General features: G+C 40.6%; 1 protein-coding gene across 1 annotated transcript in view; it reads right to left on the bottom strand.

The window, feature by feature from the left end:
• The window catches only part of CDKN2AIP (CDKN2A interacting protein), a 71,594-nt gene that overhangs the window by 33,387 nt on the left and 16,502 nt on the right, over nucleotides 1–21,705 (bottom strand). Inside the window, exon 2 of the mRNA XM_069199284.1 lies at nucleotides 2,397–2,527. Coding sequence (XP_069055385.1) covers nucleotides 2,397–2,527 — 131 coding nt within the window. The remainder of the gene's footprint in view (nucleotides 1–2,396; nucleotides 2,528–21,705) is intronic.

The following is a 21,705-nucleotide window of genomic DNA, read 5'->3' as shown; positions in this document are numbered from 1 at the left end:
AGAAGGTACTGCCTATCTATAAAAGTGGCGGAGAGGAGGCATGCCCTTGGCACTACTAATAGGTAATGCACATAGTTTCAGCTGAGTAGTGGCCAGCTCTCCATCTCCCCTCAGGTGCTGGTGTCTCCTCAGTTAATGCAGAAGATTTTGGCTAGTTCACCCAAGACCACATCACAGCAATTACTCAACCAGCGGTTCAATTCTTCCTGTTTAAATTGTCTGTTCTCTGAGCAACAGCCATCAATTTTTCTCCAGCTCTGACTAACAATGAATTCCTAATTTTTGGCAGGGTGAGCTCTGAAGAAAGAGAAGGAAGTGGTGATTAAAATCTTACTTTAAAGACCCAATCTTGTAATTAATGTAAGGGCCACATACAGTATATTGCTTCTTTCTGAAACTGCCAGGATGGCAGTAGAAATAAGAAGCACACTAGCCTTCTCACCATCTCAAAGCCTAGAACATCCTAAACTTTCCCCAGATGAGCTTCCATTCTGCATTGGGAACCAAACTCTCAATCTGAGTCTTGGCCTGGAAACAAGACACCCTGAAGTCCCTTTATTATTATATCTATCCACTGCCTTAGGCATAGTGGATCATAGTATTTTCGTCCACTGACTGGCAGCAGCTGGCAATGTCATTATTGTACTCTTTCCAATAGAACTGCTGCAAATTATGGTGCTCCCCCACTTTTAGTCCAAACCTAATTTGGCTACTTGTGGAGTTCCACAAAGTTTGTGCCTCTCCATTTTAACATGTATACGAAACAGTTAGCAAGCACAGCAAATATTTTAAGATCCAGCAGTCTCTTATGTGGACGATACCCAGCTAATTCTGCTTATTGACTGACCTGCGTCTGAACTTCAAGAAGTCATGTGCCTATCAAAACCTGAATGAAAGAAAGCTTGCAGAAGCTTAAGTCCAGAAAACAGAACTTGAAAGAACCATCCTTTTAGCAGCCAACAACAAGGTAAACCCCTCCTTACCAATAACCAACATAGATTTTACTTTTTTTGAAGGGTGGAGGGAGTTCAGTGTACGCAGTGGCATCTTCCAGTTTTCATTAAATGAAGTTATTAAAAAAAGAAAATCCCCATTTGCCTCAGATGCAGAAAGTCTTTCTGAGCAGCCTTTGAAGACTTGTCCATGCAAACAAGGTCACTAGGACTGCCAAAGGAGTAGAGAGGGTGGGGGGTTGAGAAAAAGCAGAAAGTGCAAATCATGGCAGTGAGGCTTGTTACAGACCTGTACAATTTGAACCATGCGCCCATGACCTTCACTAGCATATAACTTCAAGATGTGTTCAAATTATGGCATTGTGCTGGTTTCACCATGCACACTACGTGGATGGATTTCATGTGCTGACTGACCACAATCCATTTAAAAGGTCTGTTATAATTGTGTGGGGTCTGAACCTCACCATCTTTATTAGTAGTTCCTTGCTTTAGGCAGGGGCAGCCTACGGAGGGTAGATGGAGAAACATATTTTCAAATTGGAATTCTCTCTGTCCTTTGCTTTGTCAGATGGGGGCCATGGTGCTTTTAAGGGAGGCCTTTAACACGTTTGATTTATTAGGGCCTCTAATATGCCCTGCTGAACCAATCCATTCTATTCCTCAGTACTAGTGCCATGATTCTTTCAGGCAAACACGTATTTTGCTATTGCCTCTCTGAATCGATCAAGAGTGCACATAGAAAATATACTGCAATTTGGATCCTAAAAATTTGAAAGCAGATACCCGAAACAAAATGTAGAGACTTGGAGGCAATTGGCTTTTATTGGCTATTCTAATAATGTATTGATGACATACTTTAAGAAAAACAAAATTGAAGGCAATAGAGAATCACAAATCACATCTTTCTAAAAACAAGCAATGGATGGGACAATATGACGAGCTGGCCAACAATTGGTTTCAAAGTGCACTCACTCCTCACAATCAAAACCCCCAATCAATTGGGTCTCCATAAAGCGCTTATAGAGAAAACTTCACAGCAAAAAGTAGCATCCCTGCATCCAGATGTGCCTGTCAACTCAACTTTACTTTGGATGACAGCCTTGGACCCTTGACCCTGCCAAAGGCTTTCAAGAGTAAGGCTAAGGTAAACACATGTCTAGTTTTCCTGAAAGAAACTCGAGTAGTCCAAGAAGGATTAACATTCAGGGAACTTGGTATAAATAAAATTATAGCTAAGTGCCTGAATCTTCTATATCAGTTGAAGTTGCCCTCCTTGGTATCAGGAATCGTGTTTCATAGGCAGTGACAAGAGATGGTTAGGAGTTCATTTTCATGATTCCTATGAATTACAGATTACAAGAGTCAAATGTTAGCACAACTCAATACCCAAATCTATCACCAATTGCATATCATTAATTAAGATTATATCTATTAATTGCTAACCATTGGAATCTGAGATCCCTCTTTTCTTCACCTTGGAAACCAGATCATCTCTCAAAGTATGGGTGGGAGCATCAACCACTTTAATGCCTCTTGCCATGTCGAGCACCTTTTCCATTACTTTCGGAGGATATCTAGAAAGAAAAAGAAAACGGTCACTTTAAAAGTTGACAAATTTGACATTCAATCTAAACCTGTGAGCATTATTGTCAAGGTAATACAAACAATGGGAAACGTTCATTGAGATAAAAAAATATAAACACATAAAATATAGCCGGAGACACTGGAATTATGTGAGAAATGAAGATCACATTACGTGGCAGGGGTGACTAAAGTATGCATCAAGAAAAGGCAAATTGTCCGGCGTAGTGGGGAACATTTTGTGGCAGTCTTACTGCATTAATTTTGTCTTTTTTGCATATGTAAAAAAATGTCTGAACAAAGGTTCAAGCTCATTAGTAACAGTTTACCTCTCCAATACAGCAAAGGGAAATTGAACGGTGACCAGTCGATATTTGTGTAGGGCCTTCCTTCCACTGTGCGTCAACATATGATTCAGTAACTTTATCCATTTGAGTTACAAGCATTTTTTTTTTTATTTGACAAAATCTGTGAATTATGCAGCATATGACGAATTACTCTGCAAATGCTGCAAATTCATGATTATGCACAAAATGCAAAAGTACCTCATAATTCCAGTGCTTTGAATATAGCCCACACCTATAGTAGTAAACCGTGCATTTCTAAACACCTTAGATTTAAAACTATGAAAGTGAGAGAGCTTTAATGCACGGAGGGGGGCCTGGAGAGGTGAACCAGTGTGTTCCAATGTTAATTCAACAATCATTACCAACTTACTTTGTGTAACATCACAAATTCAAGACCTTCAAATAAAAAAAACATACTGTGACACAGTTTGCCTCGAAGTTAGGACTTAAGCTTTTAGTTATGAACCGCAGCAGCTGTTCTGAATGATTTTCCAGAATAAACCAGTTCTTAGATGGCATCTGGCCCTAGAAACTGACGCACCGGCATCCATTTTGCAATTTATTTCAGCTTTCAATGTACTATTCAAAACTGCTGTTTTTGAACACTATACAAATCACCAAAAAGAAAGCACAGGAGCGCAAAAAAAAAAAAAAAAAAAAAAGACGACGACGAGAGCTGCAGCGCCCAACTGCTGGGCCCTCATTAATGAAAATATATAAATCCTACTTAGTAGATGAATGCAAGCCTATGATCTTGGCCCAGAAAAAGAAACCCTAGAAATAATCTCGAAAGAAGAGATTCTTAGGACCATATCCAGCTTGCACTCATCAAAAGGCCCTGACCCAGAAGAATTTAAAACTAAGCTTTATAAAACCTTTGGCCCCCAAATGTTACCCCTGCAGCGGACTCTATTGAGAGTTAGTGGTAGTTAGTAAAGTGAGGCGCAAAATGGCTGAAATCACATTCTCACTGATCCTGAATCCATGGAAATCAACAGCTGAAAAAAACCATTTGATGGGGTGGATATGGACTTTATGGAGGACACCCTCAAGATTAGCCAGAGTAATAATTTCAGATGGAGGATCATGTCGGGCTACAGCTCAACAAGGGCAAGAACAAGACTGAATGGACAGCTTTCACAGTGGGTACACATAAAATGGGGAATAAGACAGGGTGTAATGCTATCTGTATTTAACCACTGACTCCCATCTTGACTCGTGATTTAGCGCTAAATGCCGTCACATTGGTGGCGCAGGTATTTTTAAGCGCACAGCTTGTTAACATGTTTTTCGCTTTTCTCACAAGGGAAGGGAACATAATGTGAGGGATGAAACATTGATAAGACTGTACAAGGCTGAGAATGTTTATGGTAGAGAAGGATACAGCTCGGTCTTGGAAATACACCTTAGAATCTGGCCATTCTCTAGCGTGTTTTTTCAATACTGACCTAGTACAGCCAGTGCTTGAATTTCACAACTTACTAAACGGGAGGGGGGTTTCTAGAACCTTCCTCTTAAACTTGTTTAAGGTATATCAGATGGGGAAGCTTGACACAGAGAGAAGGAACGCATCTCAGAGTGAATGCATCTCAGAGTGGACGCATTGCTCAGAGTAATCCTGTTGGGGTGGTCTCTCCTGCCTCAGCTGTCACAAATTCCACAGCTTGACGTTGGCAGACAAAGGATGATGTTGAATTTGAGCCCCATGGTGATCTACTTTTAATTCTTAATATCTAGCTTTACTGCGTGGATGCATAAATATACGTAGTCACTATATATTCATTGTTGATGTATTGCGTTTTCTTAGATTATTATTCTTTCACTGCTGTGATTATTTTAAGAGTTACACGTGTATTGCTGCATTCACATTAAGTGCTAACATTATTCTCTTCGTTTATATGAAGCCTGGGAAGTGCCTTAATAAATTTGTTATTCAAACTACAAGTGCTGCATTCTTTGCATTCATTTAGCTTCGTCCCCTCTCTGTCTGAAGCAAAGCAGGACACAGGGGTGTTTACTTTCACCCCTGCTATATGCCCTAACACTTAAGCCAATAGCAAAGCAATCTGGGGCCAACAGTTCCATCAAAGGAACATGGTTCAGGAAAGAGGAGTTTAAACATCACTATGTTTGCCACCAATCTATTTCTCTCTCTGACAGTTCCAACTAATTTCCTCCTGCCCCTTATGAATGAACCAAAAATATCAGAAAGTATCTTAATTGAAAATAAATCTAAGCAAGTCTGAAGAGCTTCATATCTCGAGCCCAAAAAACAAAGTAATAATTGTACTAAAGTCTTTGCTGCCTTGAGGGACTGAAACGGACAGGCGCACATTGCTACTTAGCTCTGCATTATACTAAATCTGCACCTGGAAACTTCCCCTTTATATGACTATGAGGCACTGCCACCAGTGCATGCAATGACTGTTTATTTTTTTCACAGAACAGCAGATGGCAGTGAAAGCAGCCTTACATAACTGCCACACTGTTCTCCAGACCTGCAATTGCATTACCAAATTATAAGCAGCACACAAAAGAAAACCATGTCAGTTATTGTCTGTTTTTAGGTAGAACGCACAAGTGCTATGACCTGTTGTAAGTATTGTGGCTTTTAACCACGCCCATCACTTTCACTCGTTCGTGGGCTTGCCTTTAAAAAATCGTGTGATCTAATTTGTTATTGCTTTATGTTTGTCCAGCCTTGAGACTGTTTTTGTCATGGATAAATGCACAACTGACAGCACGAACAGGCACAACAGCGTGAACTCACTCAGCAGAATTGAAGCGATGGTAATATTGTTCACAGTTCCCTAATCAGAGTCATTTCTCGTGGCTCACTCCTAACAACACTTGAAATTGGTAAATGCTTTACATAAAACAGAAATCCTCAAAGTGAAAGCAGCTCTCCCAGCATAGCAGGAGAGCTGATACTACAATATTCACTGCACTCGTGGAAAACTCGACCCATAATGCTTTGCAAGCATTCTTTTTCACAACATTTTTGCCCATAACGTAGCCAGTGGTGGTCCTAGGACAATGGACCACCACCAAAACGTTCACAACAACGCGCTCTGCCTAGGTCATCTCTGGGTCCCCACACTACAGTAATGGGGACCCGCAAAAAAAACCTCTCACCATTCAGTGTCTTTTTAAGCATTCTCACGGCTGGAACTTTTGTTTTACAGCTGGGAATAACCTGCGTTTCAAGGGCCTTGTTTCTAATATCACTGCTATAGGCCTGCTACCCCTGAAAATATGCAATGTACTATGCCCTTTAGGAGCTACATATATGGTTACTTTGCATTATTTGCCATTTTCTTTTTGTATTTTGTCATTTTCTTTTTGTGTGGGTATGCCCTCTAGAGGCTAACTTTATAGTTATACAACCATGTTTCTTACAAATGCTATTTTAATTGTGGTGTCCGCTGATTACTGTCATATTAACATATTAAAATATTGGTGGCACAGAAACCTGCCCCATAATGCTTTTCGTGGCATTACTTTTACAAAACATTTTTGCTCGTAACTCAGCCAGTGGCGGTCCTAGGACGATGGAACCACCTTCAAAACATTGATGCCAATGTGCTCTGTCTACATCATCTTTGGGTCTAACTAAGTTAGTGGGGACTCCAAAATAATAATCTCTCCCACAATTCAATGTCTTTTAAGCCTTCTCATGGCTAGAACGTTTGTATTACAGCTAGGAGAGGTTTTGTGTTAAAGATCTTGTTTGTAATATAATTGCAGTAGGCCTGCTAGCCTTAAAAACACCCTCTAGGGGCTAAGTATATGTTTACACTACATTACTTTCTCCTGTTTTTTTTCCACTAGGGGCTAGCAATATGGTTACATTACCAGGTTTCTTACAAATTCTATTTTTGCTATGGTACCTCCTAGGGGCTGTTTTGAGCATTACAGTCTAATGTCAAAAGTTTATTTCTGATAAAGGTTTAAATGATAATTGTACATGTTTTAATAATCTCTCCTTATTACAATTATGACCATAATTTAGGCCAATTTAACATCCTTATTACATTAGGACTGTTGAAACACTCTTGATATGTTTGGGTGACCCTTCTAGTTTATTTCCCCTTTGTGGCTGTCTTGTGTTTTTTGGGGGGGAATTGTGTTAACCAGCCAGCAACGCCGATGGTGGGGTGGTGAAAGTGGTATTCTACTGTAATTAGCATGGCAGATTTAAATTAGGATGCTAAATGGCAACATTTTAATTTTTTGCTGCAGATAGCGGAAGGAGGTAAATGGAAGTGCTTTAGTTATATGCACGGCCATTGGAACTATATGGCAGGAAAAGAGAAATTATGAGCAGGGTTGACCAATTTATGTGGCAAGAAAAGTCTAGTTATGAATTTACAACGCCAATAGCTCTAACGCAACCAAATGTGATACCTATTGCAATGAAAATGCTTGTTAAATTGTCTCTTTATTAACACTTTTGCAAAGCAATTGGTCAACCAAAAATAACATGTATCAAAAAATTGCCAATGAAAATAGCACAGATCCTGGCGCCAATTCTGAGCTATCTGGTCCTCACATGGAAAATTACTTTTCCGCAACAAGACCAATTTTGGGCTTTTATAGAAAGTGATACCCAAGAATACTCTGTAGACGATTTCATTTGTTTGCAACAAGAAGCAACTGGATTAACAGGTGGACAAATTGAATCCAGAAAAACTGTAATTACAAATTGTACATGAGGTGACGCAGAATGACTTTTAGCGATCATGGCACTACGTTGTGGCAGACTAAAAATCATTGATCTCCGAGAAACCTTATAAGATATCAAAGTTTGAATGACACACAACAACTTTAGTAAGGACAGGGTGTCTGGACGAAGATAAGTTTGAACTCTGGCTAAAGATAGGCAAACCTCTGAAGAGAGATCAAACTGATTACTGCAACAGACAATTGTAAATGGATCTGAGGGTTGTAAATCACTTTGTGAAAGAAAACATAGAAATCTAAAGGAGACCAACCTCCTACAACAGACAGGAGACACGGATTCCTGCAACAGAGGAAGGCTGATCAATGAGGAGGAGGTTGTATCCACTGTGTTGAAGGATACAAACATTCATAAAAAAGGACAATTAAAATATTTCTACTTTGTCAATGGCTTATAGAATGTTATCTTCCATATCAACCAGAGCTGTTTCCCTACCAAGGAGAAACCGGACGTTCTTTGTGGACATCATTGGTCCAAAATAATAAACATCTTCTTGAAAAGCTTACTGATCAATGCAATTACTATAGAAAACAGGGAGGGAGGAAGTAGGGTGCGGGATTCCTACTGCCCAAAATCCCGGAAATCCAGGAAATATTGTTTGAGGGTCTGGGTCAAGAACAACAGGTTTTCATGTTTGTTGTGGCCACTGGACAATTAGGCCCACCCACTGCAGCACAAAACCTTTGGATGCCCCAGTAGAGATCTGGGGAACATGAGTGTTACAGGCATTAAGGAAAGAAGTGTATCCATGCCTATAAGCTGTTCATACTTGCAAATACAATTCTTTAATACAAAATCCTTTGCTATTAAGGTGAATGCTCTGAAGAAATTCAGTGAGGCGTGAGCTCAGCTTGCATCACAGGTGGTGGTTCAAATATAAAAACGCAAACATGTTTGCCAAATGTAAAAAAAAAATTAAAACACATTTTATTGGTTTTATTGAAGACACACACACTCATTTTATCTTTAAGCACTGAAAACTGTGAACATTGAGATTGCGCCTGGAAGGCCCTGACTCCTTATCTTGATTAGGACACATTACGTTATAGTAAACAACAAGAAAACATTCTGCAACAATTGTTGGACCTAACATTACAGAGACATTGTCCAGGGCACTGCCGGGCATGGATCTAGCCTGATGCCCCTGTGATCCACCCACCTTCCCCATATTTCACTGTATTTTTGTGTTTTTGTAGTAGATTGGTCTTTCGAGGGACATACAATGGTCCATGGCGTTAGCTCATTCCTAATCATAATAATGCTCTACGATATCTGTTACTTGCGATGCCCTCCAATAAGTGAATTAAGACCAATATGGGGTCAGTAGGAACGGCCCAACCCAGTACTGCCTCAAGTGTGTTCAGAATGTGAATCCAGTAGTTATGTAATGAGGGACAGTGCCAAAAGTTACGCAGTAAGCTGCCGACCTCTCTATAGTTTCTGAGGCAACGAGCTGTTGGTTTGTGTATAATAAACTCTGTGTAGCATTTTGAGTTGTACAAGTTGGAACTGTGAGGCGATTAAAGTTTTCCATGGGGCAGCTAGCGCCTCATGGCAATCATCATCGTCCAGAGGCCCCAAGTCCACCTCACATGCCTCTCTCATGTGGGTCATTCTGTCGTCAGCATTATGGATCAGCATGCAGTAGATGTCTGATAGTTTGTGTTGTTTTATATTGGTCAACAGTAATTTAGCCTCTGGAGAGAAGTCAGGAATATTCCAGTCAGGGGGTACATATTGTTGCAAGGCATTGCGTAACTGCAGGTACTGGAAAAATGTGGTTGGTGAAGATCATATTCTGTCTGAAGATCTAAAAAGGATTTCATGAGACCGCCCTGCACGATGGCTTTGAGTGTCAATATTCCTATAGTGTCCCAGGCAGTGAATCCGTTCAGGGCTGCCACCAGGGGTAGTCTAGTTCCCTGCCACAAAGGGGTCTCTATGATAAGCCTGGATGCCCAACCGATGTCTGCATGTGTCTTCCTCCAGCGGCAGCCGATCTGGGAAGGCGCCAACACAGAGCACATGGGGTAGTGTAGTGCGGCCCATAGTCCTTCCTTCTGATGAGTAAGCCGGGTCATCAAAACTCCCAAACCACCAGTCATTTAAAAAGAAGAGGTGTGCAGCTCTGTAGTAGGAGAGCATATTTGGAGTTGCAATGCCCGTCATAATTACGGGGCAAAAGCATTTGTTTAGCGAAACTTGTGGGGTTCCTCCATTCCATAGTAGTGGGTGTAACGCTGTGCTGACCTTCATGAAGAAGAGCTGTTAGATCAGGAATGGGAAATTTGTTTAATAGTTGAGAAGCAACCATTTTAAAAATAGCCGAGAGCCGCAAGAGGGATAGCTGTAGGGTGGACCAGAACTTGACAGTGTGTAGTGTCTGTAATGCGTGTTGTAAGTTACGGGCATAGGCTACGTACTTGTTAGGTGTTATAAAAACTACAGAATATTTGAAGCCTTTCATGAGCACCGGCAGGTCTGGGGCGCGGGCTGCACAATCTGGACAGTTGTCGATTCAGTATACACCCGACTTAGCTCTGTTCATACGGAGTCTAGAATAATTGCCAAATAGGTCAAGAATTTGAAGGGTGTGCAGCCCTGTTGTATCAGGGTCATCCATAAATAGTAGGACGTCATCAGTGTTCAGCAAAATTCTATCAGTGACATCCCTGAACCAGTGCAATCCACAATATATTGGGTCCACTCTTATCTATGACCCAATGGGTTCAATGGCCAACACAAACAAGAGCAAGGAAGGGGTAAGCGGGGTGCACCCCTGGCAAGTTCCCGGCTACAACGGGAATCTCCTTGAGACGGTCCCTTCAACCCACACCTGCACTAGCAGGCCGGAATATAGGAGTCTGACATAGTTTATGAAGTGTGAGCCAAATCCACAGCGGTGGAGCACTGCATGCAGGTACTCCCAACCCACTGTGTCGAATACCTTATGGAAATCTACCAGCAGGAGAGCCTGGTGGCCCAGGAGGCTTCCGCTCAGCTCCATGGCAATGTAGACCCTGCAAATGTTAGGTCTAGTCGCCCGATGGGCAATGAAGCCCGCTTGGTCTGGGTGGACTACATGATGATCAATGTTGCTAACCTCTCTGCCAGCAACCTGGCCCATATCTTCCCCTCAGTATTTATTAGGGGAATGGGCCTGAAATATTCACACTTAATTGCTTAGAGAAAAAGGCTTTGATAAAACCCCTATGTCTGCCATTCGTAAGTCATGGGGTAGCTCCCCCTTCTCCAGAGCCACATTAAACATACTGAGCAGTAGGGGGCCAGAGATGGGCCATATCAGTCGCCAGAGCTTCGCTGGGAATCCACTGGGCTCTTGTGCTTTGCCTGGGTTTAATTTGCCTAGGACACCCCTCAATTCTTCCACAGTAATATCCTCTTCTAGGGAGTTGCGTGCCTCAGGAGGTAATTGTGGCATCGGTACATCCTCCACAAAGCGATCCAGGTCGTCTGGGAGACCCCCCCCCCCCCCAGAGCCCTCCTCATAGCGCTCACTAAAGAAGTGAGCAAATTCCTCCGCTATCTCAATGCTACAGGTGATTTGCGTGCCGTCCATCAACTCCAGTTTAGGCGAGCAGAGCCAATGTAGTCTTGCTAGATTTGTCACACCATTGGTAAATGTGACTTCTGGTAGCCATCCAGGCTTCTTTAGCCTTTTGGATCACCTACTGTTTTAAGAGTGGCTGGGCGTAAAGACAGTAGCGAAGAGCCTTATCGCAGTATTGTTCAATGTATTGTTGCTCCAGGTCGAGGACCCTTGTTTCCAAGTCCTCTACTGTTTGTCTGGCAAGTAAGCTGCCTTGCAGAGTGGCCTTCTGGGCTTCCCATAGGATCCCAGGAAAGTCTATGGTGCCTGCATTTGTGGCGAGAAATCTCCGACCCTTCTCCTGGTATGCCTCCCTGAAATCCTCATTTTGCAGAAGCCAGCCCTTCAGCCGCCATTCGGGAGGAGCCACCAGTATACCCATTCGACCTCTGTGGACAGCACCTTGTGGTCGGGAAGCCTCTGGCCAGTATGTTTGCGCTCCTTACCCGATGACCCTCTCGTTGGGGGGTGAAAATATAATCTATTCTGGAGAGGGAATAATGGGTTTCAGAGTAAATTGTGTACCCGTGCTAATGAAAGTAGTGCGCCCTCTATAGGTCCAGTGCCATTATGTTGTGTAGGAATGTGTAAAGCAGAGAGATAGTATTGCCGCGTGTGCGGCTGGAGTGGTCCAGGTCTAGGTCCATCACGCCATTAAAATAGCCACCAATTAGTCAGGGCCCATCTAGTAGCTCTCAGAGAAGGTCGGTCACAGTGGATATAAAAGATGCATTCAGAAGGGGGGGGCATATATGCTAATGAGTGTAATCGGAAATCCTCCCATAAAGCCTGATATTGATAAGTACCTTCCGAACTAGTCATGCCACGTGGGAGACCATCAGAGAGAGGTGTTTGTGGATTAACATTGCCACCCCTCTTGAGCCTCAGTGAAATCCAGCGTGGTATGCCGGTTTATAACCACATCTGGCCAGAAACTGGCATTTAGTGCCCATCAGATGTGGTTCTTGCAATAAAAGGATATCCACCCCATGAAAGTGGGCTGATTTGACTACGCCGCCTCAAAATTTAACAATCTGAAGCTACTTATAATGCTAACAGATTGCACCTGGCCATATGCAAATACATACAGAAGCTTAAAAGAAAAACTGGTGATGCTTTAAAAAAAAAAATGTATATACATATATAAATATATATAAATATATATACATATATATATATATATAAATATATATACACACACACATATATATATATATATATATATATATACACACATATATACATACACACACACACAGAAAACAATCAGAACAAATGTTCCGCTAAAACATGTTTGATGCATGCCATTTTTTTTTTTTTGTAAATGTCCTTGCATTACTACAGATTTTCGACCCAGGATTTCACACGGGTTTATAAAAGTGGATGTGGAAACTGTATTCCATGGGAACTTTTGTGATATTTATTTTCTCACCAGCAAATAAGCATAGATACATTTACTCATGCACAAATTTGCTGATTATCTGCAAATTCACTTCACCCACACCCCTTTACCCCTTTTCTCCCACCATGAAAAATGTTTGTTCCTGCCTTTGTCAGTGAATTTCAGGAAGTTTTCAACCTTTTGCAATGTGAATAGAGACTGGAAAGGCCATGGACATGTACGTTTGTGGGTGTGCGCTAACACACAGGGCATTTCAACCCTGCTACTGTCACTTCCTATCTACTTCCAGCCCCCGTATGACCTAGATTACAATTTGCATGGAATGGCGAGGTGGTAAATTCACATTCATAGAAACCGGCACCATGCAGTAACACCACAGTTATGAGTTTATCCCACAGAATGGGGAATAACCATGCAGTCCTAGTTTTACAGTGTAGAGTTATGCATGGCATTTCCTTATATGCAGTGTTATCACTCACATTCACCACAAGTTTTGGGAATGCCATAAAAGTTAAAGGGGGTGGGAGAAATTACTTGTTTTACGTATGCAATAATTTTCCAGTCACCGTTCCTGCAGGTTGTACATTTGGATGCAGGAAAAAAAGGCCATTCATGATGCAGTGATACAGAATTCCATATGGAAATTTCACTTCACTCAACTCCGAATACAGGCCTATACAGATTTAAAGGAGGAGGAAAATAAGAACCTTGCCTTAATACAACCCGTGATATAACGAACTCTGGCACAATAAGCCATTATCAGAGCTTTTTTATAATGATAATGGCACATAATTTGCTACCTCTGTGTGACACCAACATGACAATCAGATTTCAGTGTCATCATGTCCATTAGACAAGTAGATATTTTACAACACTGAAGAAAGTTTGGTGAAATTATAGAATTATAGCAAATTTTAAACTAAATTAACCACCCACATCATTGGCAACTTTATGACGTCAGCTAGAAGACTGTGAAACTTACAGACCTAATGCCTTTCATGCACAGTGAGGGGAACTTGGAAGTGCATTTGTGAGAATCTTTATTAATTAGAACAATGGTTACCAATGCATGCCTCTTTGTAGGTCATAGTGAAGTTGAAATGGGGCTGATCTGAAGTCTCTCTCCATTATGAAAGAAGGCAAAAAAGACAAACATATAAAAAGTTTAAGAATCATGTTTTTTTTTTCACTACAGGTAGTCAACCTTTATTCTCAAGACACCATTTTTTGAATTACCGAATGTTTTTTGACGGAGCATCTCATCCATTATATGCTTAAAATGCAAGGCATCCGAAAGAGATGCAAAATGATGGATTCCAATAAAGTCTGAGTGCCTCCCTGAAGAAACTGATTTGAGAATATGGATGTAAACAAGGAGTCATTTTACCACCTTTTTTGCATTACACGTAAATATGTAGAGTTTGTCTTCTCTACTGCACATACAAATACATCTTTCTCATTAAATATCTATAATTCAGGGTTGTTATCATCATCTTAGGAAACCACTTACCTTATTTATAGCTATATACAGTTCACAACAGGTTAAGGAATAAGTTTTTCCAAAGTCTTTTGGGGAGCTGCTTGGAGTTAAGGTGCACTGCTGTCAGTAGCTCTTGGACCCTTTGAGTTTCAGGGGGGTGGAATTTAATAAAATATCGACTTGTCCATGTGACATCTTGGTTCTTAAATCTACTTGTCTTGTAAAAAAAAAATCTACTTGTCCCTTTGGTGCCATGTAGTGCGGCAACAAATTATGGCAGAAACCCCATTATGTAAGCATTCTGACAATAGCCTCTCTGATTATGCCAGGGTTACTACTGTAATAGGGCTTGAATACTTGCAGTTTCAATCCCTACTATAGCAATTTCCTTATTTTGCCACCTTTCTGCAGATCTACATACGGGGCTGGATGAAGCAGCAGAAGTTCCAGGGTTGGAATGCCTTTGAGTCTGCAAACCTACTAACTTGCATGTTTTAAGGATTTCCACCAGCTCTTCTCTAACCTTGTCCCATAATGAGAAACGTTGGAAGTTTATTCCTGACAATGGCAGAAGTAGAATTTCTTCCAGGGATAGGAAAAAAGTGGTTGAAGGGAAAGTGAACTTGCAAATGCTCAATACATTTTCACATGAGCAAATCTACACATGCATATTTGCTCGTGCTAAAATACAGTAAACAAATATTTTCTAGGAGTACGATTTCCTGTTCTACTTCTGTAAGTTCTTCTGCATTCATGAACGACACTAATTCAAAGACCTATACCATGGGTGCACTTTTGAGACTTTTTTAAAAGAATTGGGTCCCTAATTGGGTCTGCCGTGAACAAATACATTTTGTTTTTATTAAACGTATATTTCTCTATCTATCAGCTGGCTTTACTGTGAATAATCACATTCTGCTCTTCCACAGGAGCATATTGGCACACAAAGTAGTTTTGTTCAGTGGCAGGAACTACTGTGGTAATAAGTGGCATAACAAGTCTGGAGGGCACAAACAATATGGGGGGGCCCCCCCTCAAGACTCACTCAGAGTAGGTGCTTTGCTGAGGGGGTCCCTGTAGGGGGGCTGCAGGACCTTTGTTACGCCACTGGTGGCAATATGTGATTTTTGAGAACAAACGCTTTTTTCTTTTTGCCACTGTTTGTTACAATGGTGAGGGCTGACAGCTCCCACAAGAATAAAGTGTTACAAAAGCCAAGTCCAAAGAAGACATGCACTGATGAAAAAATAAAGACTCACCAGTATTGACTTTGAGATGTAGTCCTTGGGGTGTGTACACACACAAACAAACACATATTCTTTTAGTCGAGGTGTGGTGAAGCACTAAGAGGAAGACCAGTAGGAGTGAGAAAAGGGCCACTTGATAGGGTCAGAAAGATATTTTCAAGACATTGATTTTCCATGTACTTGGTAACCACGGCAATCACACACAATGCACAGAGTTTACATCAAATGATGCATGGGAACTTAGTGGAGTGGTTACATGAAGCCTGGGGTTAGAAGAGGGAAGCGCAGGTGAAAGACGATGTGTGAATCATTATACACTGGAGTCCAAAGGGTGATGGGAAAGCAATATGCGCCTGTGACAGCAAATGTGTGTGTGTGTGGGGAGGGGGGGTGGGGAGAATTCTAGGTGTTGCCATTTCAAACATGAAGCAGTGCTATTCGAATGCTGTTTTAGACAGCGCTTCTGGATGCAGCAACCCCAAAGCCCCAGTAGCTGTGAAGGGACTGTCATCAAAGCAATGACACCAGGGAATTCTAAGAGGAGGAAGTGAAGGAGTTTGCTCGACTTTTGTGCCTTATGATACGCTGCTCCTCTGACTATGGCATCCCTGCACTGCAGGGTTAGGAAAATGGCTGCCTCTACTAACTTAACTATTTGAAGTGGTCCAATTTACATCCAAAAGCTAGATGTTTTTTGTTATCAAGGTTGAGGCCGTGAAGTGCTTGGGTCTGGAGTCGGAACACCTTTTCCACCATTTTGGAGAGAGCACCTTTCGCCATCTTTTTGCCTAGAACTAACCTATGTGCTTGGCTGGTGATCCTACGGAGGTTATCAAGAGCATGTGCTATTGCCTAGTGTTAAGCTCTACTCATGTCAGTTGGTTAAAGCACCCACTGCAGAGGTCCTGACAGAAAGAGAATTTCACAGATTACAACCCTGACGTAACTTTCTCACCTCTTCATCTCTGGAAAGTCGAGCCAAATGAATTATAACGATTTTCTTAAGAATGGCACCTGTTATGCGGAGCAATGAACTGTCAGAAGCTGTATTACCAAGTGCTATATAAAAAAAACAAGTTATTCCCAAACTGCCCTAACACGCACCAGACAAAGAACCCCAGTGGAGAGGATGTAGCTTAAGCGACAGAGCTGCTGGAAACGATTAGAGTCTCTGCACCTAGATAAACACCCTGTGATTCTAGGCAAATCACTTAATCTACCCTTGCTACCAAAAATATATGTGTTCTTGTGTAATGTATCCGGCGTTCACGTAAAGCGTTGTAATAACTTTGTATCGAGTCTGCGCTATAGAACACTGCAAAAAAAAAAAAAAAACAGCAACATCGTAAAGAAACCACATGATGCTGGAAAACAAGAAACAAACAACATACCGCACGAAGCGGCGAGGCAAAAGAAAACAAGGGGGTATAGGACATGGGCCACGGTGGCACAGGAGTTAACAAGCGACAGCTGGAAGAGGGCGATTGTGTGGTGGGACAAGCAAGAATATGTGGTGGGGAAATTAGATTTAAGCGCTATAAACAGAGCAATAGAGGGTGTGTACAGTGCACCCGAGCTCAGCATTGTAAGCACACTGACTCACAAGAGCAGGAAACCAAGAAAAAAAAGAAAAAAAAAGGTACCCAAAGAACAGATAGACACCACAAAGCATAATTATACAGTAGTTAATCCCTGCTCCCAAAGAGAACAAGCATTTGCAATGCAATGGGTCTCACGTTTCCTCGGGTTAGAGCTATTAGCGTTGTAAATTCCTAACTGGACTTTTCTTGCCTCATAAATTGAAAATGAAAAAGTACAACAGTTGACATAAGCGAGCCAATTCAAAGTGCCACAGCTGCCGTAAGCGTGAAGGAGGGACACAAAAGGAAACAGAAGTAACGAAGTTAGCTCACAGTCAAACGTATCGGCAAAAGTACAATTATCCATGTAACAGGGTCGAAGGCCAAGGCGGTAACAAAACTGTCCCCAGGATTGACAAACGTAAAGCAAAGGATTTTTGAAAGACAAGCCCACGAACGAGTGATAGTGATAGGCGTGCAGTGGGCGTGGTTTAAAGACCACAGATAGATTACAAAAGGCCGGATCGCTTGCACGCTCGACCTAAAAAGAAGGGACAAAGAGGCATGAATGACCACTAGCAAGCAAGGTTGTTTAAATTACACTGAAACTAACAGATGAAATGGCTTTAAGCCCACAGAAGTAAATATACAAGAGGCCGTACACTCAACCTTAAAAGGGATCAAGTTACAATACTGGTGTACTTAGGCAATTCCTGCATCAAGCAAACATCACCACCATAGGAAAGTAGGTAGGTTAAGTTAAATGCTCTGTGACAACCTATCAAACCACATCGATCTAAGTTAGTTAATGTTTATTTCTACATCCTCTAATTTGGAACTTGGGGCAATTTTAACTAAGAGGCAGTAATTCCCATTTCCCTTTCTCCATTTTTAACCTAACATGGGACTGTAGATGTAATAATATAAGATTTATCAGTTTCTTTGATCACCCTTCATTTGTTGTGTGCAGAGCCTGAGCAATTTCTGTGCACTTTTGTCTTCATTCCCTGTTACAATAAATTTTTCCGAGTCTCAGAAATAGACTGTTGTTTTGACCAAACTCTGACTCTACAAACTCATCTGATCGTACCATCCAATTATTTGCTCTGTGTAAATATTAAAAACAAAGAGCTCACCAATGAATGTTTGAAGGACCAATTCTTATGATTTAATCAGGCTTTGCCCTTCCAAACTTATTGGATTATCTCAATTTGAATTAGTCACTACGTGAATAAATAATACCAAAAAAAAAAAAAAAAAACTCACCCAGGAATATATGAAAGACCAACTCCTATAATTTTACAACTTTCTGTGACATCAGCACATCTACCTGCAGCCCCAAGTCCACTTTAGGAAGACTGTAGCACTAGTCTGATCCTCACTCACAATACCAATCTCTTTTCATGCAAGTCCCTACTATCAAAGCATAGTTTGATGCCTTTACAATTCAATACACCTTATTGGTATGATTTGCCACAGCTGCAAATGTTTTGAAGCATAATCTCCACCTATGTCCCTTACGTACAATACTCAACTTTACACTTGCATAGAGCAGACACCACCCATACACTTGCCAAACATAGATGCAAGCATGGAATCCATTGCAATTGATGGGAAATTTCTAACTCTGGACACCAAGAACATATTGTTAGGAATGATGGGGAGTGTATGAGTATGTTTGTTTTGTCCAGTGGGTAAAGACACCACCCCACTAGCACAAAGCATCTACCTGAAACATTATAGTAGTGTGAGCCCACTAGGGAAATACAATGAGCTGAGTTTGCATAACAGACAGTGGTCCAATAAAAAAATAAAAAAATTAAACACATGTACAAGGTTGCAAACCAATTTGCGGCTATTTATAATACTCCCAGAACACTCCATGATTATATTAAATACATGCATAGGCATGATAGCAAGACTGATGTGTTTTTGCTTTCAAGATGAAATTTACACAAATTAACGTTTTGTTAAAATCGGGTAGTTTTAAATACAATTCTTGGAGGCGTTGCATGCTTGATACATGCCACTGTGCCAACACTTGTGTGTCTAATTCACAAAATATCATTCTTTCATTATAAACTTTATTTGATTATACCAGATATAATCATAAAAGTCACCACTACTCAGCTAACATTCTAATCAAACATCATATTGAGGAAGCTAAACGTAACTCTACAGCTCTTGAAATTCCAAGCAGAGGAAAAAAAAAAAACTTCTATGTATAAACAATAAAATGTTCAGGACATAAAGCGCAATAACATCTGATGGTTTGTCACTTGAGCAGAGGCAGTTTAGTTCACTACTAATCTGTTCCAATAGAAAACAAATAAGGTGGTGTATAATACCAATTCTAAACCTAGACAGAAGGGGTCTGTCTCGCAGACTAACAATATTTAATAAATAAGGTTTGATTCCACCACAGCTTTGCCAGTTTGAGAGCCGCCCTATCAATGCATATACAATGCAAATATGAAATTTTGACCTAAAGTTTAACAGCTTTCCAAACTGTAGAGGGATCAGAGTAAAGTGTTGGTCTGCTCAAGTCCTCCAGAGTCAATATTATATACCAGAGCCACTGAATCCATGTAATATTATCACATCTCATAAAATCTAAAATAAACATGATTAAAAAAAAGCCTTATGGTTACACCAAATTGATACCCACAACAGGAGTGGATTAAGTTTTAGAGATTCAAAAATATAATTTATGCCCAGCTCTTCGTGTCAGAAATCGTGAGAACAGTTTATTAAGAGGGAAAGCTAGTGTCAGCAAAATCGATTCTCCTCAAGCTGCAATAACTTAGCTTTGACATAACGCCAGATCCCAGTTCCACACACTGTTTAATTGGAAATGCAATGTAATTTATAGATTTCAATGTCAGTCGCTGTCGGTTTGTTGCCGATGTTAGAGGCAAAGTTAAAAACTGTGGTAACAAACTAGTGGAATTTGGATTCTAATGGTTAAAAGGTGGTAACTAAGTATTACCAAAAGATATGGCAAATCAGGGGGTTTTAAACAAACTTTCTTATCCACTGGTATAGTGCATATCCTGGGTTGTTGCAGCCACAGAACATCGCATACAACTTAGTTAAATTGGTCTGGAGGTTAAGGTCGTCCATAAAAGACGAAGCAAGCAACTAAAACATTACGGTTATTAGCTGTGCAGGCCATTAAGACAACATTGTTGATACTAGGCACATCTTGCCCACAATTTGCTAAAAAGTAGTTAAGATTACTATTATAAAGGAGAGTTAGGACACAGCTTTTTTGTATTGCCCATTAAAGATTAAAAGAACAAGAATATAGACCATTGTTATCATACCTAACTTTGGCAGAAAGATTTGAATATAAAATTGATAGAAAATCACCCACAGGTGGGTCAATATCATTTTGAATTAGATGAGATCAGAGTTTAGGTATATTTACCTGGTGAAAGGTGTTTGAAAGATCCACAAAAGCAAGGTACAACGGACAGATTTTCATAATGGAGTATTTCCTATTAATTGGGTGCAATGTCAGACATTGCTCCACTGTACCTAGGCCTTCTCTAAATTCAAAGTGAGTTTTGCACAGAATGCTATTATCTATTACCCAATCCAGAATTCTGTTACAGATCACCTACCTTCCCCCACCCCATCCTCCCCACACACATTTAAATCACTGACTCTACCAAAGAGATAGGCATATAACTAATTGCCTTTCTGAAAAACTGGTACAATAATCAAACTGGCCCACGCACCAGGTAATCCAATTTTACAAGTGCTGCTAAGCACATTAGTGAGAAGAGTATCCCAGGGGTCTATGCTACCCTTATAGAGATCTATTGGGACTTCACACTCCATCCGGCCAGGGGACCTTACCAGAAGAATCTGACATCAGGGCAAGAACTACCTCTTGAGAGTCAACCAAAATGCCAATTCCATCATGTTTGAAACTAGGTCCCAGAGTATAGACATAATATCTAGAATATATTTGTCTTGAAAGTGGGTAAGCAAGACAGCAAGAGGAACGTGTGACCCCAAAATAAGAGTTATTATTAGTCTTTGTTAAGTGCACTAGTTGCCAATATGACATTGAATCCTTTTAGAGCATGCAGGTAGGAGTTCTTCCCAAATATTTCAGCACAGCAACTATTCACAGATAGACAAATGATAAAAAGGCCTAACTGTGATGTGATATAAGATTTCCAAGCAATATAAACGGAATAGGAAGTTTCCAGTCAAATCTGAGGCCTTTGTCTTTAGTCTTTAACAGTAGGTTATTCCTTGGATGCTGTATTAAGAGACTGACGGGTATCTCATGGGTAATGCTAGACGATTACAGTAGTCATAATCTTTGTTAACTACCTCACCAACCATAAGATGTTTAACCAGTCTTCTTGATATAAATATATAGTCAATAACACCAGTCTACCCTTGTCAAAATATGTTGGAATAGAATTTAGATTGTAAGTGCGAGATTCCAGGGCACTAACAAAATCATGTTCAGATATATAATTATAAAGTATATACCATTAGAGACAGACTTACTGTTTATAATAATGGAATCAAGCTAAACATTGAAATTATCCAAAAAGTTTCACCCAACAGCTTAGCATTAACACATAAAATTAGGTTAAGTATTTAATGAGGAGATTTGGTAGGCATGCCAATGCTGTCAATAATACTAAATAAAGCTTTGAAATTCTGTTGACCATTCCAAGTATATTTGTTATAAAAATGAAGGAGATACAACAAAACGTTACCTCATTTAACAGCGAA

This window comes from Pleurodeles waltl, chromosome 1_2, assembly GCF_031143425.1.
Source record: "Pleurodeles waltl isolate 20211129_DDA chromosome 1_2, aPleWal1.hap1.20221129, whole genome shotgun sequence".
NCBI lineage: Eukaryota > Metazoa > Chordata > Amphibia > Caudata > Salamandridae > Pleurodeles > Pleurodeles waltl.
This window is presented reverse-complemented; position numbering and strand designations above follow the sequence as displayed.